This window comes from Chiloscyllium punctatum, chromosome 26, assembly GCF_047496795.1.
Source record: "Chiloscyllium punctatum isolate Juve2018m chromosome 26, sChiPun1.3, whole genome shotgun sequence".
In the NCBI taxonomy this organism is placed as follows: domain Eukaryota; kingdom Metazoa; phylum Chordata; class Chondrichthyes; order Orectolobiformes; family Hemiscylliidae; genus Chiloscyllium; species Chiloscyllium punctatum.
The window spans coordinates 42,428,350-42,453,533 of NC_092764.1; the positions used below are offsets into that span (position 1 = coordinate 42,428,350).

A 25,184-nucleotide genomic window follows, 5' to 3' on the forward strand; every position below is an offset into this window, starting at 1 on the left:
AAACTAGTAGTGTTCCACAGAGATCAGTCTTGGTCCTCTGTTGTTTGTGGCATATATAAATGATCTGGATGAAAATGTGGGTTTGCAAATGACACTAAGATTGGTGGTTGCTGATAGTGCCAACGATTGTGAAAGGATACAACAGGATATAGATAGCTTGGCAACTTAGGCGTAGAAATGGCAGATGGAGTTTAATTTCTGACAAATGAGAGGTTATGAGTTTTGGAGGATCAAACTTAGGTGTGAATTATGAGGTAAATGGCAGAACCCTGAGGAACATTAACATAGAAGGATCTGGGCATGCAGGTCCACGATTCCCTAAAAGTGGCAACACAGGTGGCCATGGTGATTTAGAAGGCAAATGGCATGCTTACCTTTATCAGCCAGGACATGGAGTACAAGAGTTGCCAAACCATGTTGCAGTTAGATAAAACCCTTGTTAGGTTGCATTTGGAGTATTGTGCGCAGTTTTGGTCACCACAGTACCAGAAGGATGTGGAAGCTTTGGAGAGAGTGCAGAGAAGGTTCACCAGAATGTTGCCTGGTCTCAAGGGCATTGGCTATGAGGAAAGATTAACGAGACTCTGATTGTTTTCACTGGAAAGACCTCGGCTGAGAGGAGACCTGATAGGTGTCTACAAAATTATGAGAGGCATAGAGTCAGAAGCATTCTCCCAGGGTTGAAGTTTCATTTACAAGAGGGCACAGATTTGAGGTGAGAAGGGGAAAGTTTAAGGGAAATTTTTCATGCAGAGTGGTAGGAGCCTGGAACGCCCTCCCAGAAGAGGTGGTGGAAGCAGGCACATTGGTATCTGGATGGTTACATGAACAGGAGGGAACAGAGGGACATGGACCAAATAAGGAAAGAGTTATTTTTCAGTTCAGTTAGGACATGATGGGCAGAGGCTTGGAGGGCCGAAGGGCCTGTTCCTGTGCTGTACTTCTCTTTTATTCTTCTTTTGATGTTCTGAATAATATATACAGAAAGAAATAATTTTGCATCTCAAGAAGCTTTTTATTTGATCTAGCAAATACATAATTCTGTGAGTTCACTAATAGTAACTTTATTCATATTGATGACATGATTTAAAATGTGTTAAATTAATATGTAAAAAAAAGGCCATAACACGTAGAAACGTCATTCAAAACCATAGCCTAGCAGAGTCTAAAAATTAATACTATAATTAAAAGAAAAGATGTTTGAAAGTACTTCAGATGTAAATCTGGTGCTGTTTCTCATCTTTTATATTTCAGCTAAGAGGCTTCTTTCCAATGGATTAGAACAATTAAAGTGATAAGAGCAGGAAACCAAAGAATTATACCATTAGCATATTTACAGTAAGTAATTATCAATGGATAAAATATTCACAAATTTCAGAACACAGAGCCTGTTATTAAGAACTGTCATCAACAGTTTGTCTCACAGAAATAGTCAATCCAAGGGGTCAAGGAAAACTGACCCCAGTTCCACATGTGTTGCTATTGAGCTGATTATCAGGATATATTAAAATGCCAAAGGAAATGCTAAATTGCCAGTACAGTTTCTGCAAGAGAAAGAGATCAAAAGGTAATGCTCAGTAACAGCACAGCAGTTCCACTTCAGAAGTCAATGGACATTGACCGTTGCACAGTGTCATTTCTGCCACGTACATAGATTTCAGGAGGAATCTCCTCCATCACTCTGTCTTCTATGACTCGTTCTGGACTGTCTTGTGAGTGCTTCAAAGTATAGCAGCTTTTCTTGAAGGTGCTATTAAATGTTTTCATTGGCTGTGGCTGAGAGAAATCATTCCGAAATGGAAGATCCATTGTGCTTAGATTAGTCCTGCTGTGCTTTATGCTTGGAGGTTGTGAGCCGCAGTGATGATCATGGATGCATCTGGAGGCATTGGATGAGGAGCGCCTGAGTTTATGGTAGTTCTCAAAATCTTCAGACAAATCAGCCAAATCTGCTGTTATTTCTTTGTCTCTTAGGGAAAACAGTTCATAATGAGGTGGATCAAATACTTCTTGAAATCCTGATTTGTTGAATGCTGCTTTGCGAGCCAAAACCTTTTTGCGAGGTTGTTTTACTTGTACGAGTACAGAAATGACAAGAAGAACTAAAACAATTCCTGATGAAATACCAATGATTGTTCCATGGGTTTTGGTAATCTGGTGAAAGAGGCCAGGCTTCTTCTTTTCTGCAAAAGCACAAAAATAAAAAAATGTAAATGTAGTCATGTCAGTACCACTTTGAATGAACACGCACACAAAAATAAAACTGCTTTGAGAAAAACCAGAATATAGGACCTTGTGGCATAACAGTGGTGTCTTTACCTCTGGGTCAGAAGCTCTGGGTTCAAGTCCTTCATAACACCTCCAAACAGGTTAACAAAAACAGAACTAGAACAACTAATCTGGGCTAACTCACAGCTCAGTCAATGGCCTGTACAGTGTTAGGCACAACTGCATTCTACTAGGTCCTCTGTTGGTTCAAATCCACACAGCATCAGAATAAGTTTATTTTTTGAAAAGAAAGGAGACCTATATTTAAATCTTGCTCAGAACTCCAAGTGAATTCTGAGGAGCTTATAAACCAGCCAGTCAGACATAATAACCATTCCAAGGTAATGGACAATTCTTCTACAATAACATCTCTTCATTATTTCTAATTTACTTAATTTGCAACCCAAAAGGCAATATGAAAGAACACAATGAACCCTTTAGAGACTTGGGCAAATGCAATTATTTTTTATTAAAATGCATATGTTACCTCATAAACGGCAAAAATTCTAACTAAATTATCTCACGGAGTAATATTAGAGTTCCATTGGATTACTGAAGTCTGTCATTCATTATCTTTAAGTCTAGCTCTGTCACAATTGCAAAGTAGCGCTTAGAGATCATTAACATAAAGCACATTAAATGCGTTAAATTCAGTTATAAGTCTGGTTTCAACTTGAGGATTACATTAAGTGAGCAGGGTGGGAGTACAAGCAGAATGATGTCACTTTGAGTCCTGAGAGTTTTAAAGTCCCAGGCCTCTGCCCAGTCTGCCCATTTTCATTAAACAATTTTCTGTTGTCTGCTTATTCAAATCAGGAATACACCTCCTATAATGATATGCCTGATTTTGCAGTGCTGGAATAGGATGACTAGGTGACTAAATTATAGAACTCTTCACAAGTTGACTGTTCTTTCCTGGAGATCTTTGTGGGGAAGTCAGGGTGAGGAGGGAGATTTTTCTCCCTCCCCACAAGTACCTGCAGGACCATAACCCAGATAAATATCCAGCAGTTCTATTCAACTGCTCTGAAAAAGGATCACTGGATTCAAAACGTGAAATCTGTTTTCTCTCCACAGATGCTGCCAAACCTGCTGAGTTTCTCCAGCAATTTGTTTTTGTTTCAACTATCCAGCAAGGCTGGGTAGAGGAAGCTGAGAGATCCAATGAAAGCAGCACCATTTCCCGTGGGATTCAATTATTATTTCACAAGAACAGCAAGAGTGCAGTTTGATTTCTCCCTCTCTCTGAACAACTCCTGCTAACATTTCTTTCATTTCTCCCCATCACTCTTCTACAATCCCCTGTTCACTCATAAGATTCCGCACACAATCACAAGTGGAGTGTTGCTGAACAAAGAGACCTTGGAGTGCAGGTTCATAGCTCCTTGAAAGTGGAGTCGCAGGTAGATAGGATAGTGAAGAGTGGTCAGAGTATTGAGGACAGGAGTTGGGAGGTCATGTTGCGGCTGTACAGGACATTGGTTAGACCACTGTTGGAATATTGTGTGCAATTCTGGTCTCCTTCCTATTGGAAAGATGTTGTGAAACATGAAAGGATTCAGGAAAGATTTACAAGGATGTTGCCAGGGTTGGAGGATTTGATCTACAGGGAGAGGTTGAATAGGCTAGGACTGTTTTTTCCTGGAGTGTTGGAGGCTGAGGGGTGATCTTATAAAGGTTTATAAAATTATGAGGGGCATGGATAGAGTAATTAGACAAGTTGTGGGAGTCCAGAACTAGAGGGCATAGGCTTGGGGTGAGAGGGGAAAGATATAAAAGAGACCTAAGGGGCACCTTTTTCATGCAGAGGATGGTACCTGTATGGAATAAGCTGCCAGAGGAAGCGGTGGATGCTGGTACAACTGCAACATTTAAAAGGCATTTGGACGGGTATGTGTATAGTAAGGGTTTGGAGGAATGTGGGCTGAGTACTGGCAGCTGGGACTAGTTTGGATTGGGATATCTGGTTGGCATGGATGGGTTGGACCGAAGAGTCTGTTTCTGTGCTATACATCTCTATGACTCTATGCTTGCTGCAAAAAACTTCTCTTTCTCATTACCAACATAATCATCTTCTTTTACTTTCTTTATACTACATCCACAATACAATAGCGAATTGAGGATTAATTTGGATTAATGAAATCAGAATATTTCCACTTTTATCTTAAGTAGTTCATATATGCACCAAAAGGGTATTGTTTTCTTTATAGTTCACCAGTAATAAGAAAGATTTATTTAGTTTTAAGTGACTTTAATGATTCTACCCAATTGTGTACAAGAACTCTTAATTGATGCAAAATTCAATTGCATTAGTTATCATGGGTTTTATGAATGAGCTATAAAACTGTACATTTCATGAACTATGCAGAATGATGGCAAATAATTATAGTTCTTGGGAAAGAAACTCCATCCATTATTGGAAAAAGCATATAATTTGTCCTGATGCACTCACTGTTACACTGCTCCAGCTTATAAAGAATCTTTAAGAAATCAAAGTAACTTTGAAACATATATTACCTGCACATTCCCGAAATAATCAGACATTGAAAGCTCAAGAGAATGCCTGAGTGCTTTAAACACACTTAAATCAATATTAGTTACAAGAATGTCTATGTCTTCCTTAATTATTTAGTCAATCACATAGGCACAATGAATGTTCTTAGGATGATAGTTCAGTACAGCTTATAAATGCTTTACGACAAGACCAGTCCCTTTAAAACAAGACATAAAATGGAGATGTAATGAACAGCAAAACTAAATATTCACGCTCTTCCAAAATGTGGTGAGTTTAAAGCTGGGTTTGCTAATGATATAAAATGTACTCTTTCTAATGTCCATTCATTTATTCCTGCAAGACATTAAAGAACACAGTGTCAAAATCTATCAAAACTGCATATTATGCCATTTTCAGTGTGCTCTAGATAGTGATTACAGTCTACTGCAGCTGAAAGTGCTTGACTATGTATTAGACTGGTTGTGGCATAATGGATAACAGATGGCTATTAAATATTGGATGTTCTTTTGGCAGGCACAACAGTATTAAACTGTTCTCTAATAAACTTTTCATTGAAACAGAGGTCATGTAGAGTACGTAGAATGGACACACTTTATCTGTTGAGATGGAGTATGAAATACTTAACCAATATATCACTATATAGACAGATTGAAGACTAAGAGGACTAAATGAAAAAAGTACTTCTTGCATAGGGTGTACAACCTCTGAGTACTGTATCACCAAGGGGAATTGGATAGCATTCTAGGGACAAATGTTTACTACAATTAAAATAAAGTTGGAGTATTGATTCTAGTTTTGGGCTCCATTCCAAATAAAGGAAACCGAAGCAAAAGGGAGGATACACTTCAGATTGTCCAGGATGTTGCCTGTGATGAATAAATACAAACCTGAAGAAAGATGAGAACAATTGGATCACTTTATTATCTCAGTGAAAATTGAAATGTGACTTAATAGAATAGTTTAAAATTATAAAAGCCGATGAGAATCTGCAGGTGGAGACGAACTGTTCCAGTGAAAGAAAGGAATAGAGAAAGGTGGTTATTATGAATATAGATATGAATAAATAAATATGATTTAGGACAGAGAGCAAGAGAAAATTAGAATGCATTGAGACCATGGAAAGTACCAGTGGAGTTAGTTTTTGAAGTAGCAACAATGTGAGAAAATTGCATTTGAAATAAGAGGATATATAGAATAAATTAAATCAGACTCAAAGAGAATAAAGACCATTGCTTGAATAAATTGTGCTGTAATGTTTAAAAGAATCTATGGAAGGGATTGTAGGGGGCATTGCTACAAAAAAATTATTAATTTGTTTAAAAAGATGTAATGCTAATGAACTGGTAGATAGCAAATGAGGGTGAAAGACAATGCATGGGCAATTTTAGACTGATCAGGGTAACATTGGTAGTCAGAAAATTTATGGATTTCTTATAAAGTAGAGAATAGAAAGACATCAAGAAATGATGTACACAATGAATAATCAGCCTAGATTTCAAAAGAAAGAATCCTCTTAACCAGCAGTAATCAAATGTTTGAGGTTGAGGTCAGGGAGAGTAGACAATGATAACAAGGTAAATACAACCTACCTGAACTTGCAAAAGTCATTCAACTATGTGCCCCAAAATGGATTAAAAAATAATTCAAAGAATTCAGAGTTAGAGGAACTAGTGGGGGAATAAGTTGCTAGCTGCCTTCACGACAGAAAGCAGATTGTGTCGAAAAAGGGAGCTATCAGAATGGAGAAAGCAGGAGAAGAGTCAGTACTGGGATCTCTGCTTTTCATAACTTACATTAATAATTTGTTCAAGGCATCAAAGCAAAACTTTTACATTTGCAAATGACTCCAAATTTGGGGGATTGGGGTGGGAGGGGCAAAGCCAATAGCAAGAACTACAATAAATGACATGGGGTTGTTAATAAATTTTGCAGAATGACAAATAATTGGCAAACCAAATTCAATGTGGATGTAAGTGAGAGAGTACATTTTGGTGGAGATCACATTACTTAGAAAGTGAGTCTAGGTAGAGGAACAAATAGATCTGAGTACAAATATCAAAATTGCACCACAGGTTAGCGAGGACATGGGATAAAAAACAAACAGAATAAAAAAGTAAAAAATTTAGTTAAATCTGCAAACTCCTTGTTAGATCATACTTAAGAGTACTGCATACCGTATTATAAAAAGGAGATGGACGCCATCAATATAAATTAGTCATCATAAATCCAATAGGAAATTCAGAAGAAACATCTTTTCCCAAAGAGAAGTGAGAATGTGAAACTCACTATCACAGAGGTAGTTGAGACAAATAATAGAAATGCATTTAAGGGGAAGCTAGATGAGCATGCTAGAAGGCTTTTGAACAAAGATCCGAGGCTTACGATATTTTACTTGAGGAAAGATAGTGCAAAAAATGGTCTACTTGGGCTGAATGGTCTGTTTCTGCAATGTCAGCAGTGAAAAATAGCTTATAGAAGTAATTGATGGAAAAAGAGAAAAAAGAGAGACATGGGAACTGATGCGGATACAAACACTTAGAGAAAAATGAAGAATCAAAAGGTTAAAAAAGTTTAAAATTAGTTTTTCTCTATTCTTGTTCCCGATGATGCATTCACTGGCATCATTCTGATACCTTACATAACTGGTTGCAAGAAGATCAAAAGGGAATTAGGGATTGAGGATAGCAGATTTCCATTCCCTTTTCTCTCCCTGGAGATTTTCGGTTCCTCAGTGTGGAGTGAATTGTTTGCAAAAGGTGACCATGAATTGAGGTAGGATAGGTTACCCCAGCTTCTTTTCTTTGAGGATCATTTATTAGGATCCAACTGTTGACGTAAAGCTTTGTTCTGAGTTTCCATACTCCATAGCGGGTGGGGGGTGGGGATGGTCACCCAGTTGTTATCACTACTGTCTCTCAGTGCCAGGGACCTGGGTTCGATTCCACCCTCGGGCAACTGCACATTTTCCCGGTGTCTTCCTCTGGGTGCTCTGGTTTCCTTCCACAGTCCAAAGATCTACAGGCTAGGTGGATTACCCTGTGAAATGCAGGGTTACAGGGATGGGTTGTGAGATGTACTACAGACAGTCGGTGTGGACTTGATTGGCCGAATGACCTGTCTCACCATTGTAGGGATTCTATGATTCTATGTTAAGCAGACAGCAAAGCCAGAGAGGCATGAAAAGGAAAATGGAAACTCTTCCTTTGGCTTCCTCAGATAGCTTTAACCCTGTTGGAATTTTTGGCTGCAGGTTTTGCAGAACAACTTGAAGAACTGAATATAAATGGTCATTCCTGCTGCTTTAAAGCTACCAGATCTGCAGAAATGGCTGCATTCCTGATCCATTTCTAGGCTTGCAATATTGCTGGGTGATAAACCTGCAATGAATGTAGAATAGGTTCAGATAATTGTCAGTGAATTAGTTTGTTGAACTGCCTTCTTGTGTGGAAATAAAAACTTTTAGTCAAGATGTCCCTGCCCTTGAACACAAAATAGTTTGTTTAGTTCAACAGTGCCTGAAGTGTGTGGTCTTAAAATCTATCCATGAGTTGAAATTAAATTTAAAAACTGTATGACATAGTACTGATACAGCAACATTGCTCGACATACACAAACAGTTTCTCTGAGCTGTTAAAACAGACCATTCAAAAGCTACCTGCCAAGCATTCAAAAATAAAATCTGGACAAACTAGTTTAGAGATCAGGAGAAACAGCTTTAAATGAGCAGGGACTTTGAAAGAAATTTACTATATGATTTGGCGTACCTCAGTGTACATCAGTTAATTATAACAACTTTACTTCAGAGTCATTCTGTTTCTAGTTAATGATTTGATCTCCAAGAACAGATTTCATTTTAACTTGATAGTTCAAAACATCACTAGCATAAGAATGGCAGAAATGTTTCTTTCCAAATGAACAACAGTGTCAGCATCAGTTGTATAAATAAATACGAAAGCAGATTATATTAATTGAAGCCAACTGTTTTATACCTACGACAGTTGTTCAGATAGGTAATATTTTAGTAATTAGATATATTGAATCATTATGGCATACATATTGTTTACTTATGGCTTCAGTGCCAAGTAGCCATCTTTTTCTTATATGTGCTTGTTAGATATTAGAATAATGCCAATCAAGGCCAGCACTCTAATCCCCTTCTAAGGAACAAAACTTACAGGAACTAACAGGTTGTTCAGGGTTTCCAGTAATCTCTATTGCAAGAGAAAATGGGTAATAATGGATAAGGATAAGATCACACTTACCCTTTGATGCATGTAGCCCTCACTCCTAGTTCAGGACCATTGAACCTTACGTTTGACATGTGCAGTTCTGACAAAGCAAGGAACATACTGTGGCAGGATAGGCTGTCTCATTCATTCAGTTATATGATTAACCAAAGATACACAAGTACATGGGAAAACCTGAATATTTTCACGATTATCCCAGATATAACGTCAGTTTAACACTGGCTATTATGTCATTAGTAACTAACATGGGGTGGAAGTAGGGTGGGGACAAACAGCAAAAAAAATGAAACATTGAAATATTATCCAATTAATCTCAAACACAAGTCTCAATTAACCAAAATATTGTCTCCTGCCTTGATAAGAAATACCTTCATTTCATTACAGAAAATGAATCTGTCATATTTTGTTGCAGAGTAAGTTGGCTTGTATTAAATAAAGTTTCTATACTCAAGATGTGGTAATGTCAAATCTAGTTAAGTTCTGTTAGACTTTGTAAAACAATACTTAATGCAAACATTGATGGAGATAAATGTATTGATTTAGCCTATTAATACACTGTCTGAGAGAAATGGCCTTTTTCAAGTCTGATGAAGTAAAGGGCATTTTTCTCTCACAACTTCTTTTACAGATCTGAGCAAACAATGGTACCTTTACAATGGTTTTCATCCCATGGGTACACACAGTTCTGGACTCCATTACAGACCAAAGAATTGTTGATGCACATGTCGCTGTGGCAAAAGAATGTGTTGTCCTGGCAGGGAGCTTTGAGACAAAGGTTAGAGTCACCATAAATTATAGCACATATATTTCAAAAGCCTATACAAGATGTGATGTAGTACTGTGTATAGTCATTCAACCATGAGCAACAAAACACAGTAAATGGGCACTTTGTAAAGGTCATGTCTTTGTTAGTTCAGCTTTGTCAGTTAGATAAATTGACCATGGCTTCATTATTCACAGTAAAAGCATCAAATGAATCTCACACACAAAATTAATGAATTCACCTAATCTTGTTGGATTTATTGATTGTTAACTTGCATGAATTTGTAGCACGATTCAATCATTAGCATTAGAAACTTAAATATAGATAAGATTTATTGCTAGTTAGTAGTATTTTGAAACAAAGGAATGGATGTGAAATCAACATAAAAATGACTAGTGCAATGCAGTTTTGACATTTCTCATTTGTAATTATGATCTGGGTTTTCATGGGGCTTGCTCAGGATTTTTGTGGTTCAACTATTTCAACATGTAACTTAAACGACAAGAAGAAAGATGGATCATGCTAACAATATCTGAAGGGATTGTTTATTTTATACAAGTAGAGATCTGAAAGACTAAAAATGTGCATACAAATGACAAAGTGCTATATTTATGAGAATGGCATCTGCTCTGAATAATTTGTGACAGAAGCCTCTTGAGGTCTGTTTTATAAATAGGAGTTAAGAACATTACTTAGAGGATTTTTTGGATTATCTGTGTTCTTCATTTTTAATGGAACACGCATTTTATTTTGTGCGCTTAATTTAGGATTGAACTCAGATAAGTGACTGAAAAAGGAAGCTTCATAACGAATTAAATCAGTTAATAAACAGGTCAAATGGAATCAACTTCTATAGGTTATTAAGACTGGCAGAATTCTTATAGATACTTTTCTGCACAGAGAATTTTATCTGTTTTTCACTTATCAGCTGTAATCAATTTCACTAAGTCATTTTACACACCTTCCTGAAAGTGGTACTAATTAAGCTATCTTTATTCCAAAAAAGCTACAAAACTCAAAAATAAAACTGAAAAGGATGTATTTGTGCAGAGCTGTCATGCCACTGCTGTTAAAACTATCTGTCTTTTAACAATTTAGCTCAGAGGTCTGTGTTGCAACTCATCCATTCCACAAACTAATGAAAAATTACTTCTTGCTGCTGTTGCGTAGCTTCCATAGATTGGTACGATGGCTCAGTAGTTAGCACTATTGCCTCACAGTATCAGAGACTTGGGTTCAATTCCAACCTTGCATGACTGACTGTGTGGAGTTTGCACATCCTCCCCATGTCTGTGTGGGCTTCCTGGTGGTGCTCTGGTTTCCTCCAAACATGTGCAGGTGAGGTGGATTGCCCATGCTAAATTGTCTCTTAGTGTCCAGGGATGTGGAAGCTAGGTGTGTTAGCAATGGGAAATGTGGGGTTATAGTGTAGAGTAAGGGGCTGGGTCAGGGTGGGATGCTGTTCGGAGGGTCGGTGTGAACTTAATGAACCAAATGTAGGGATTCTAAGAGTGTACAAGAGGACTGTCCTGACTTGCTTTCTGATTGGAAATTTAATGGTATTTTTTGTTAATAATTCTCTCACTTACACGAGGAGTTTTAAAAAAAATGTTTTATAATAGCTAGTCAACTACTTACACAGTTCCATTTTGTTCTATATGTCTGCAAATATTTTTGTAAATTTCTAAAGGCAAATTTTAGAAAGGAGAATCAAAAAGTATATTGGATCAATACTAACAATATTCCTGGCAAATAGGAGCATGAATGTTTTATTGGCAATTTTCCAAAGCAATGTTATCAGCCATTAATCAGTTAGTCTGCCTGTTCAGACACATGAATCTACACAGAGAATGTGGGAATACATTGCTGTCCAACCTCTGCCACTTCACCCAGTGGTTAGATCTTAAAAATATTGCACAGTATAGCTTCCAAGGCTACTGTAGAGGTTATAATGAGGTCAGCCAGGTGAACATCATAGAGTGAGAGTTCCCTGATTATAGATGTTGATCTGGTCCAAGCAGGGAGCTCTGGCTAACAGATATAAACAGGAGTGTCAGACATCCTGTTCACTCGGAGAGCTGGCTCGGTGTCAAGGACTGTAAATAAAGCTGACTTTGTGATTGGATACCAACCTCTGGAGTTATTTCACCGACATTTCTGACTTTCAGTATTAAAATCCTATAGCTGTGTAACAATATTGTTTCAGTTTTTAACAAATGCTTTCCTTGGTGAATAGATTAGCAGGAATGACAAATATCAAACGGTAGCAGACAGTTAAGGAGATAATTCAAGACTCTCAGTAAAAATACATCCCAGTAAGGAGGAAACGATCTAAGAGAAGGATAAACCAACCATGGCTAACCAAGGAAGTTAGGGGAATTTAAATTGAATGAAAAAGAATATAAAGCTGCCAAAGTCAGTCAACACTGGGTTAAATTCCAAATCCAGCAAAAGACGACAAAAGATAATAATGACAGAGAAAATAAACTATGACAGCAAACTAGTGAGGAATATAAAAACTGATATTAATAGCTTCCTAAATTATATAAAAAGAAAGAGAGGGTTCATAGTGAACATAAGGACCTTATAAAATCAATTTGGGGAGACAGTTTTGGGAAACAACAAAATGGCAGAGGAGTTAAACAAATATTTTGCATCAATCTGTACGAAGGAAGATACTTTGAACTTTCCAATGGTACTGAAGGATACAGGGGAGGAATTATGTATAAGCACCATCACTAAAGATGTAGTAATGGGGCTAAAGGCAGATAAGCTCCCATGGCCTTGATGGCTTGTACCTTGGGATCCTAAAAAAAAGTAGCTGCAGAGCTGGTGGATGCATTGTTTGTAATTTTCCAAAAATCGTTCTATTCTAGAAAAGTACCAGAGGATTGGGAAATTGCCAATGTGACACCCATATTCGAAAAGGGAGAGAGGCAAAAGGTAGGCAACTATAGGCCAATTAACCTAACATCTATTATTGGAAAAGCATTGGAATCAATTATTAAAAAAGTAAGAGCAGAACTTTTAGAAAATCATAATCTAGTCAGGCAGAGTGAGATGGCTTCATGAAAGGGAAATCATGTCTGACTAATTTATTAGAGTTTTTCGAGCAAGTTTCAATTAGAGTGGTTAGAAGGGAACCAGTGGATGTGTTGTATTTAGAATTTTATAAGGCATTTGACAAGGTACCTTTAAAAAGGTTAAGTCACAAGATAAGAGCCCACGGTATTGGAGGTAGTATTTGGCATGGCTAGAGGTTGGCTAATGGGCAGGAAACAGCGAGTGGAATTAAGGAATTCTGTATCAGGTTGATGCCCCATGGCTAGTTGGCATCACAGGGATCAGTGCAGGGATCACAACGGTTTACAATGTATACTAATGACTTGGAAGAAGGAAGTGAATATGCAGTATCCAGATTTGCAGATCACAAAAATAGGTGGAAAGGCAGGTTGGTGAGAGGGATACAAACAGTACAGAGAGCTGTTGGTAAATTAAGTAAGTGGGCAAAAAGTTGAAGGATGGGGTACAATGTATGAAAATGTGAAGTTATTCATTTTGGAAGAGAGAACAAGTATATTATTTAAATGTAGAAAATCTTTAGAAAGCTGTATCACAAAGGGCCTTCGGGATACTTGTGCATGAAATGTAGAAAGATGCAGCAGGTAATCAGGAAGGCTAGTGGAATATTGGCCCTTATTTCAAGAGGGTTAAAGTATACGAGTAGAGAATTCTTACTACAACTGTACAAGGTGCTGGTGAGACCACATCTGGAGTACTGAGAGGAGCTTTGGTTCCTTTATTTAAGGAAAGATATTCTTTAATTGGAGGCAGTTCAGAAAAGGTTCAGTCAGATGATCCTTGGTATGGAGGGATTGTCTTATGAGCAAGGGCTAAACAGATTGAGACACTACTCACTAATGTTTAGAAGAACAAGAAGTGATCTCATTGAAACATATTAAAATCTGAAAGGATTTGAGAGGATGTTTCCCCCTGATGGCATAGTCACAGAACAAACAGGTACCAATTTAATACTGAGATGAGGAGGAATTTCTTCTGTCACTAGGTTCAGAGTCTTTGGAACTCCTTTCTACAGCCAGCTGTGTGGCCAGAGTCCTTAGGTATATTTAAGGCTGAGATAGATAAATTCTTGTTCAATAGAGGCAATCAAAGATTACAGGCAAAGACGTAAGCAATGTCAGATCAGCTACGATCCTATTGACTGGCAGAGCAGGCTTAAAGGGCTGAATGATCTTATACTGTTCCTTTTTCTTATGGTTTATTATCTCTGAAGCAATTATTTAAAGGAAATATGCCAGTAACAAATTAAACATTATTAGAATACAAAATGTTTATAAGCTATGGTCACTTACGATCCACAAATGAAGTAAAAAGCATTCGGAATCTGCTGAGCTTGCTGCCCTCATCAGCCCACATACGAACCACTCCAACTCCAGTCTGTAGCATGACATCATTAGCTACTGTGCTACAAAATTTTGCCTTTAGGTTTTCAATAGCACTGCTTCCATCATACACAGCAACAAAATTCCTCTTGCATTCATTAGAGTGATCCATTTGATAGTCCAGAAAGCGTAAATAAATCTATTGAACAGAAACACATTGAGGTCTGTTGACAGTGTTTCATAGATGTATTTGTTTATTCTTTACACTCCATACAAGATTATTGCTACAAATCCTCAGTATTAGTAATCATGAACGAACATTTTTTCTTTCTGAAGAAACATCTGAATTCAGTCTCCAAGAGCTTATTTAATTTATGTAATTATTAATTTATAATAATTTATTTTAGATTTTCTTGTTTCATTCTGAATATCTGGAAAAATATCATGCTCATCAATGTGACTTTAATACGGCTGAATAGGCAGCTTTTTCAATGAAGTGTCAGAACCAAGTTACTGTACATCAAAGACAACAAATCTATTTGTTTGCACTTTTTTTGGGGGGGGGTTGCAATGCGTACTGTACTAGTGTAACAACTCAATTTTTCACAACAACTATTCTCAATCCCTTTAAATGTAACATTATATTGAACTTCTGGAGCTTTTACACTGAAATATTGATAATGATAATTTAGAATTAGAGAGTCGAACCTGTACTTAGTGACTAACTCTAATTACAAGCCTATCTTCATATGATGGACTTACATTGATCATTTATGTTAATTACACAAATACAGCTTGCATGATATTTTATGCCTTAAGACATTGCCACTGCAATACTCCTTCTCAGATATGGCAACAACAGGGTCTCATTTTCACAAGGTGGTTAAAGGTAAATTAATTCAAAGTAGATTATTTTATAATGGGCCCAGGAATGGCAGATGGAGTTTAATTTAGATAAATGTGAGGTGCTATATTTTGGAAAGGCAAATCTTAACAGGACTTGTACGCTTAATGTAAGGTCCTGGTGAGTGTTGCTGAACATAGAGACCTTGGAGTGCAGGTTCATAGTTCCTTGAAAGAGGAGCCTCAGGTAGATAGGATAGTGAAGACGTCATTTAGTATGCTTTCCTTTATTGGTCAGAGCATTGAGTATAGGAGTTGGAAGGTCATGTTGCAGCTAAACAGGACATTGGTTAGGCCACTTTTGGAATAGTGTGTGCAAATTTGGTCTCCCTCCAAAGGGAGACTTGAAAGGGTTCAGAAAAGACTTACAAGGATGTTGCCACGGTTAGAGGGTTTGAGCTAAAGGGAGAAGCTGAATAGGTTGGGGTTGTTTATCCTGGAGGGTTGGAGGCTGAGGGGTGACCTTATAGAGGTTTATAAACTCATGAAGGGCATGGAAAGGATAAATAGTTGAAGTCTTTTCCCTGGAGTTGGGGAATCCAGAACTAGAGGGCATAAGTTTAGGGTGAGAGGGGAGGATTTAAAAGGGACCTTAGAGACAACTTTTTCACGCATAGGGTGGTGTGTGTATGGAATGAGCTGCCAGAGGAAGTGGTGGAGGCTGGTAGAATTACAACATCTAAAAGACATCTAGATGGGTTGATGAAAAGGAAGGGTTTAGAGGGATATGGGCCAAGTACTGGCAGGTAGGACTGGATTAATTTAGGATATCTGGTCAGCATGGGCGAGTTGGACTGAAGGGTCTGTTTCCATGCTGTACATCTCTATGACTCTATATAGTCACCCAACCTTTAGCTAGTAGGTTCAATTAATATCATGGTAGATTCTGTGCATTGAAGCCAGATCATTAGTGTAAACTCTTTGACTAACATTTGCCTTGCTATCAATTGAAGTGACCTGAAAATCTTTGTCAGTTCACATGTCATGGTACATTTTGACCGAGGTATAGAATGATCTGCACCTATAAATAATGCACAACAATACGGTCCTTTATAGAGGACGTTTTAATACAACTCTCAAAAGTAAAAGGATGGTGTACTGTCCTATTGAAGTTTCCAGCTTTAATCAAATTTGTTATAAGATTGAAGAATCATTGTACCCAACTTTCAGAATTATATGTAACACAAACTACATGATGTGCTTTGGATTGCAAAGGCCATGTTATAATGAGGCTGAATTGTTGTAGTCTCTATGACTCTATAAATAGCAGGTTTATGCACCTGTGAGCCAAACCAACGAGTGAAACAAAACCCAACTAAACAATGCTGTAAACAAATTCATCTTTGTCCCATTTCTGTAGATCAGAAATTACAAAGATGCAGTAACATAATTACTTTTATTGCTACGTTAATTGGGTAATGTTACTTAAAGTGAAACTCACTTTGAGTCTTACCTGATGTTAATCTGTATAATAATGACTCCATCGCTCAATGCTGAGTTGCTGGTATTATTAATTGGTTAGTACTAAATTTGAATGAAATGGTTTGTACTCTTGGGATCACAGTGGTACTGGATAGTGAATTAAGTTTTATTTATCATAAATCATGAGCATGCACAGTTATAAATTTATGATATTTTAAAATAAAATATCATTCAAAATTAATAGCAATTTAAACTGATGAATATTTTGTTCAAAATATTAATATGAATTATTTTATAATGCAGGAGAGGACAGACTTATTTGAAAGACATTTTGTAAAGTAATTTGTTAAATAAGACATGAAAGAAAATAAACTGAACAAAAATTTTAATCACTTATGAGGAAAGTGGTTAAATGTCAAGTGGCAGTTTACTTGCAAATTTCAATCTCTGCCTTTAACAGCAATTCATATTAATCAGAATTCAATACAAACAAATTACTTTTGGCAGAGAAAAGGAATTGGCATATTTAAGCGCATTGCAAATCAAACTCACAGGTATTTAGTTGCTCATGGAAATAAAGCAGGTGAAGATGTTTTCTCCTAGATCATTATTCCTTAGATTACTTAGACCCCAACTAAACATTAGTACTGTTGAGAACAATGGGCTTATTCTAAAATTAGATACCCCCTTACATCACAGATGGTGTAGCTTCCTTATGATAAAACTGTGAAATGTATAGCTATATTTGTACCTGTGAAATTAAATAATTTATTTCCACATTTTTACTAAATGGAAGTTTACAACTATGTTTGATATTGTATTATACCAAAAAAAAGCAAAAAAAAAATTCACTTAATTCAAATTCACTCTAATGAAACATATATGAATAGAATGTTGCAATAATACCACAGAACCACATTGCTACACCAGGAGCCAACAACAAAATTAAAATTCTAGATGTTGTTTCAGGCTTTTTATAAAATTATCTATCAACTAGCAAGCTAAATTTTCATAGCTATTTCCTTAATATCATTTTTCTATTAGTATATTTCTACTTTTACAAAAGTAAAAATGTATAATATAGTTTAATTGTAAATGGTCTCCTGTAAAGCAAGGTCAAATGGTGTAAAGGGGGAAGTCATGCCTGACAATTTACTACAGCTCTTTGAGGAGGTAACAAGCAGCTTAGATGAAGGGGAAACAGAACACAATATATTGAGATTTCCAAAAGGCATTTGATTCGGTACTGCACAAAATGCTGTTTAGTAAGATAAGATCCCACAAGGTGGCACAGTGGTTAGCACTGCTGCCTCACAGCGCCAGGAACTGTCTGTGTGGAGTTTGCACATTCTCCCCGTGTCTGCGTGGGTTTCCTCCGGGTGCTCCAGTTTTCTCCCACAGTCCGAAGATGTACAGGTCAGGTGAATTGGCCATGCTAAATTGCCCGTAGTGTTAGGCATAGGGGAATGGGTCTAGGTGGGTTGCTCTTCAGAGGGTCGATGTGGACTTGTTGGGCCGATGGACCTGTTTCCACACTGTAAGTAAGTAATCTAATCTAAGTAATCTAATCTAGTTTATTAGCACAGCTAAATGGTTAGCTAACTAATGCAAGATAGTTGGATAAAGGGGACATTTTCAGGATGGCAATCTATAACCAGTGGAGTACCACAGGGATCAGTGCTGAGGGAATAAATATTTACAATAATATTAATGACTTGGATGATAGAAATAAATGAATGAGCTTCAAGATTGCAAGTGAAACAAAAATATGTGGGAAGGCAAGAGGAATGACACAGGAATCAACAAAGGGATATAGCCAGGTTAAATTAGTGGGCCACAACTTGACAGATGGAATATAATGTGGGAAAATGTGAGGCTATGCATTTTGGTGGGATGAATAGAAAAGCTGAATATTATTTAAATTGGGAAAGACTGCAGAAAGCTGGAGCACAGAGGAATTCAAGGGCAGTCATACATGCATCATAAAAAGTTAGCATTCAAGTTTAGTGGCTAATAGGGAAGGAAAATGGAATGTTAATTTTTATTTCAACTGGAATAGGGTATAAAAATAGGGACGTCTTGTTAAACCTATACAAGCCTCTGGTCTGACTAAAGCTGTAATACTGTGAACAGTTTTGGTCTCCCTTTCTAAGCAAAGGTATACTGGCATTGGATGCAATTCAGAGATTTGCTTGGTTGATCCTGGGCACAGTGGGGTTTCTTTTTATTAGGAGACGTTGAGTAGGTTAGGCTTCCATTGGAGTTTAGGAGACTGACAGAAGACCTTATTTCAATAGAAGGTTCTTAGGGGACTTGAGAGGGTAACTGTGGAGCACTTGTTTTTTCTTTGACAGTGTCTAGGACAAGAGGACATCATTTCAGAGTAATAGGTGGCCCCATTTAAGACAGAACTGAGGAGGACATTTTTCTTCAAAGTAGAAAGTGATTCTGTGAAATTCTCTCTAACAGAGGGCTGTTAAGTATATTTAAGGCTGAGAGAGACAGGTTTCAAATCATTAAGGGTATTGAGTGTTTTAAGGATAGGGCATGGAAATAGACTTGAGGATGATCAAATCAGCTGTGATCTGATTGAATAGTGGTGCAGACTCAATGGGCCCAATGGCCAACATTTGCTCAAATGTTTCATGTTGTATGGGATCTGGCTGGAGACCTCCTGCTAAGTCTGCCTGGAGCCAAGCCTATGTGACCTTAGGGACATGGGTCCAGGACAAAACTGACTGAAAGTAAGTTACAATCTTCAATACCTGGACATGAAGAAGGTAGCAGCTGGCCTTACCACTGGCTAGGTGCACAGAATCTAAATGGCAGTCAGACTGATCATTTTGGGTTAGACAACTAACAAAAGGTGCTCCTATACCAAGCAGATGAAAAACACTTTGAGATTAAGTACCAAGTAAAGGATTGATGAGGATTGTGAAGAGTTCAAGATTACAGAATAATCAGAAAGCACCTTACAACAGGAAACTCATCTGACTATGCCCAAAGGGTTGAGTAAAGTGGACTTTGTTCAAACGAACACTGGAAGATGCACAATGAAGCAGCAAGGAGAAGAGATTCCTTTAGAACTGGAAGGTGCCTTGGGCTTTAAACGTGAGACAACATTTCTGTAGAGATTGCAGTGTAAATGTAGAAACAGAGTATTAAATTTTCAGTTTGTGAAGAAATTACTTCGGAATAACTTTTCTATGCCTTAGTTGCCTGAAAAGTAATGTTTAGTCTGGGCTTATTTTAAAAATGTAAAAACATGGAATCTTATTGTGTGGTTCTTTGAGTTAGTTACTGGGAAAATCATCTGTGTTTAAAAAATTATCAATCTCTACTGGGAACACAACACTATTTAAAATTTTTGCCTGAAACGTCGATTTCGCTGCTCGTTGGATGCTGCCTGAACTGCTGTGCTCTTCCAGCACCACTAATCCAGTATTTGGTTTTCAGCATCTGCAGTCATTGTTTTTACCTTACTATTTAAAATTTGCCTGTTGTAATGAATTGCAATTATTATTTTATTTTTGTATATTTCTATTTTTAACAAAGTACTGGCCTAATGAAGTTTATTGAAGTTTTTGTTTGCATGTATTGCTGACACAGTTCGAGATTATTGCTAAAATAGATTAATGAGATTAAAGCAACAAGTTACTTGCATGAATTTTAATCTTTTGAAATTTGAATTTGTTTTGGGGTATAAAGTAATGTGGAGAAATCTTCAACTCTTTGCATCTTGACTCCATAAAAGAGCCTGAGGACCAACAACTTTACTCCGAGAAGGCAGTTCTCGAGCAATCTTCTTAGCTATCTTCTCTTTATTTCGAAGTGGCACTATTCTGAAACTGCAATGTTTCAATTTTAACATGAGGCTACAAATGTTCTATCTCTAGGTAGGAACCTCAGTTAAAGATCTTTTTCGTACCTTGTTATCTGAGAAGTACAAACTTAAACTTACTTTTGCTTTGGGTGGGGCTTTTATTGTCCAGATGCAGTCAATTGCTTCTCCTGGTTTTATTTTCTCCTCTTGTTCCACTTGACTGGAGTGAATAATGCCGTCAGGCCCTGATAGTTCAAACTGACAATCTGGTGATACAAAATTATAATATTTACTGGAAAATTTAATTAAAACACTTTAAATAAATCAAAATTTTCATAAAGGTTCATCCTGAAAATGTAATGGTAATAAAATACCTGGAATTGGGTTCAAGATTCCACCAAGGTAGATAAAGTCAGGATCTGTAGAAGTAGAAAATGTATTTTTAATTTTGATGACATGCTAAACTACATAACATTTGATGACTTCCACAAAATCTTGTCTTTTAGAGGAACCTGGTACGCTAGAAAATGGTCAGAAAGAAATGAAATCAGGATACATGTATGTGTATATATATATATATATATATATATACACACACACCCCGAGGATAGTAAATAAGATTGGTTGAGGTACAGACACGATTGCCTTTTGGAAGTATGATATTGTAGCTATATTAGAGCCAAGAATGAGCAAAACTGGGTGTTAAGTATTCCTGGAAATAAGTTGGTCATGGAAAGACAGAAACAGAAGGAAAGGAGGAAGAGATAGCAGTATTGGTCAAGGAGGGAACTGCAGTGTTGGAGAAAGAGGAAGTCCCAGAGAGTTCAGGGCAGAGTGAAGGAATAAAAAATTATTATCACATTGTTCGGTATAATCTATGGACCAGCAACTAGCAGAAAGGATATAGGATGTGTAGAGTCCAACAAGAACAAATGCAATTTTGGACCTGATCCTTGGAAATGACATGGGCCAAGTTGATCAGGTGACAATTCGGGAACATTTAGGAGACAACGATCATTGTGTCATAAAGTTCAGAATGGTGGTGGGGAATAGCATGCAACAATCCAGAATGAGAAACATCAATTGGTGGAGAGCTGGCTTCACTGGGACAAAGGCAAAGCTAGGGAAGAGGTTGGTGGAAAACATCAGTGAGCACTGGGCTATCTTCAAAGAGGAAATGGTTTATGTACAGTCAAGATTTATTCTCTCAAATGGGGAAGGTAGAACAAAGAAATCCAGAGCAAGTGAATGCCAAAAGAGGTAAAATTTAACATTAATTAAAAAAAAAGTGCTTATGACAGCTGTAAAGTAAAAAAATGCAATCGAGAAACCAAAAGAGAAAGGATAGGGGGCAGATGAAAAAGCAAATGAGAGAATTATGAGAAAAGACTAGCAGCTAATATAAATGGAATTCCAAAGTCTTGTATAAGCATATAAATTGTAAAAGAATGGTTAAAAGAGGAGTAGGGCCAATTGGAAACAAAATGGGGATTTACACATCGAGATTGAGAGCTTGACAGAAATGTTAATTGAATACTTTGCATCTGTCTTTAAAAGAGCAGAAGATGCTACCTAGGTCATTGTGATTGAGGAGGACACTGTATTACTAGAAGGATTTTAAAACACAATAAATGAGAAGTCTTGCATAGACTGTCAGTATTAAAGTGGACAAAGCACAGGGATCAGTTGATCTACATCCAAGGATTTTGAAGGAAATAAGAGTTGAAGCTATGAGGGCATTGGCCATGATCTTTCTGTCTTCCTTTGACTTGGAGGAGGTGCCTGAAAGCTGGAGAATTATAAATATTACAGCTTATTACAGAAAGGTTGCCAGGACAATCTCAGCTATTTAGACCAGTCAGTTTAAAATTGGTGGTGAGGAAGCTTCTATTCAGGATAGAATTGGCAATCACATTGGAAGGGTGGGTTAATTAGGAAGAGTAAGCATGAATTTCTATGGGTGTAATGGTGTTTAATGAACGTAATGGCGTTTCCTTAAGAAATAACAGAAATAGTTGATGAGGGTAATGTTGTCTATGTGGTATAACTGGATTTTCAAAAGGTATTTGATATAGTGCCACCACAACAGACTTGTGAGGAAAATTATAGGTCATGGTATAAACAAGGGATAGTAGCAATGTGAATGCAAAATTGTATGAGTGATAGAAAATAGAGAGTAATAGTCAAGGAAAGTTCCAGACTGGAGGAAGGGTTATATAGAGTTACTCAGGGGTTGATGTGGGGACCCTTGATTTTCCTAATAATGTATTAATGATCTGGATCTTGGTTTACAGGGGTCAATTTCAAAGTTTTCAAATGATGTGAAACTTGGAAGAGTTGTAAACTGTGAGGAGGACAGTATTGAACTCTAGAAAGACATGAACATGTTGGTGGAGTGGCCAGATCAGAGGCAGCTGAGGTTCAATGCAAAGGAGCGAGATTAAGAACTTTGGTAGGAAGAATATTGAAAGACCATATAGTACACAGGGTACAATACTAAAGGGGGAAACAGTGGCACTTTGGTGTATGTGCATAGCTCATTGAAGGTGGAGAGCGCAGTTAATAAAGCAGGGTGTCCTTGACTTTATTAATAGGGGCAGAGTGTACAGGAGCAAGGAGACGGTGTTGAACTTGTATAAGACATTTGTTAAACCTCAGCTGGAGTATTGTACACAGTTGTGGGCACCACATCAAATGAAAGATATAAATGTATTGGTGTGTGCAGAAGCGATTTTCAAGAATAGCTCCAGGAATGAAAAACTTTGGTTATGAGGATAGATTAAAGGAGTTGGAAAGAAGAAGGCTGGGAGGATATTGATAGAGGTTGTCAAAACCATGAGGAGGCTCGATAGAGAAATGAGGGGAGATGCTGTTCCTGGTTCAACCTCTATCTGCCTGCACTTGTTTGTATATGGCTTACCCACAGAAATCATTATACCGGCATACAAAGGCTACTTTAAAACTATCTCCTTCTCCATTAACTTGTATTATGAAGGACTGCAGTACAAACGTCATGAGGATATTCTCAACTTCTAGTTCCCTTTAAGTGACAGCATCTTGATTAGAGCATGCATTGCCAATATTGACTGTTGTTGAATCAAAATATTGGAATCCCTTAAAAAACACCTTTGTGTGAGCATTATCATTACAATATACTCAACGAAAAGACTCATTGCTACTTTTGTCTGAAGGAGCAATAAAAGTGTCCATTACAACCCAACAACATTTTATTTTCAAATTAGGCTATGGCTGAAGCTTTCATTACATTTGGTTCATATAAATCAAACAGTGGATGTACTAAACAGAACTTTCAACTTGAACTTCAATGAATGGTGGCAGATCAGCTAACCATTCTGCATTCCATCTGATTTACTTTTTATAGAACAATAAATCAGGAACAGTGAATAATGAATGGCTACATTGCTGCCTCCCATTTCATGCCCTTATCACAGTTGATAGTGTACCATTGAAAACCTTCTAAATGCCAATAAATTAGTTACCTGGTACAAATGAGTATTTTGCTCGAAATCCAAAACCTTCTAACTCCTCATCCGAGGTAAATTTTATCCATAAGAACCTTCCAGATGATTTAATGAGCGATGGTCTTTTTTGACCACAGTAACGGTTTATCACACGAGAGAATCCAAATGGTCCATCTCTGACTTCCAAGTGATCAAATCGACAATCCCATGAAGGTTCAATGCTATAAGGTTCATCAAAAGTGAGTTCAATTCGCTGGCGTGGGGCCGCTGCAAATACAGCAAAATAGCAACAAACATAATTCTTGGAGGCTAAAGAATACAAGTTGGCTTCTAGATATGTTCAGTTATAGAAAGGAATGTTCTCATCATTTTCGAGAACATTTTGAACAGAAGGGCTATCACTGTGTAACATGGTGACAAACTTGCAGTTTAGCAATCCTAAATTATATATCATTGTTCAAACAAACGCTGTAGATAACTCCTACTGATAAATATGGACAGATTTATGTTGAGAATTGACACCAAGTTTCAACTAGTGCCAATGAGTTAGATGAAGTGAACTAGTCCCATTACCTTCCAGTATGTAGATACATTCTCTGTTGGGAGGGTAAGCATTTGGGTAATTCGGTGAAGCAAAATATCCGCCATTATCATTCCGAACCCAAACTCCACATTGCTTTCCAGACTTGTGATGTGGTATAGTGTTCTGGAACTCTGCAAATGAAATGATTTCAGTTTATACTGAGGCACTGTTGATATGTCTGGGTAGGTGGACCACAAAGCCCAGAACATGGTTCATGCTAAACAGATGCAGTTATATAATAATTAAATAGAGATTATGATATTTTGGATTCAGTATACAAATGTGAGCTGCTAATGCAGGTCAACTACATGCTTTGGTCATGAGCAACCACCGTTTGCAGTGTGCAGATGTAAAAATGGGCAGGAAAAGGAGTAGGCAGAGATTGGTAAAGAATCTACTGAGTATGGTTCGTGAATAAGAGATAGCCACCAAAATGGTAAATCATGGGTATGGTGTAAATATGAATGGTTAGAAGCAGATTTTAGAGACACTCAATTGGAAGTGTATTATTTGCACTCAGTTTTCAGCATAATTCCATGTGTAAAGGGAATCTGTTAGCTGCAGAATAGGCAAACTGTAAGTAAACGAAATTTAAAGAATGGGGACAATTATACTAGAGACTTAAACTAGATCTGAAAAAGTTACAGAAAACCTTTGGGAAAAGTCACCAACCCATTTGCTAAGGCTGAAGGAGCACTAGATGATTAAAACCAAAAGGTAAATGTAATGTAAAGGAGTTAATGTGTAAGTATAATTAGGTGAGTAGGGGGCAGAA

The 25,184-nt window shown here is 37.3% G+C and overlaps 1 protein-coding gene across 6 annotated transcripts in view; it reads right to left on the reverse strand.

Moving 5' to 3' along the window:
- Nucleotides 1-1,007: 1,007 nt before the first annotated feature.
- Nucleotides 1,008-25,184, reverse strand: part of neto2a (neuropilin (NRP) and tolloid (TLL)-like 2a) — a 44,216-nt gene continuing 20,039 nt past the window's right edge. For all 6 annotated transcript variants that reach the window (XM_072596238.1, XM_072596236.1, XM_072596233.1 and 3 more), the window contains 7 exons: nt 24,400-24,540; nt 23,845-24,093; nt 20,719-20,763; nt 20,483-20,610; nt 14,167-14,395; nt 9,679-9,792; nt 1,008-2,183 (listed from right to left, as the gene is read on the reverse strand). In XM_072596238.1, coding sequence (XP_072452339.1) covers nt 1,600-2,183; nt 9,679-9,792; nt 14,167-14,395; nt 20,483-20,610; nt 20,719-20,763; nt 23,845-24,093; nt 24,400-24,540 — 1,490 coding nt within the window. In that variant the 3' untranslated portion in view covers nt 1,008-1,599. The remainder of the gene's footprint in view (nt 2,184-9,678; nt 9,793-14,166; nt 14,396-20,482; nt 20,611-20,718; nt 20,764-23,844; nt 24,094-24,399; nt 24,541-25,184) is intronic.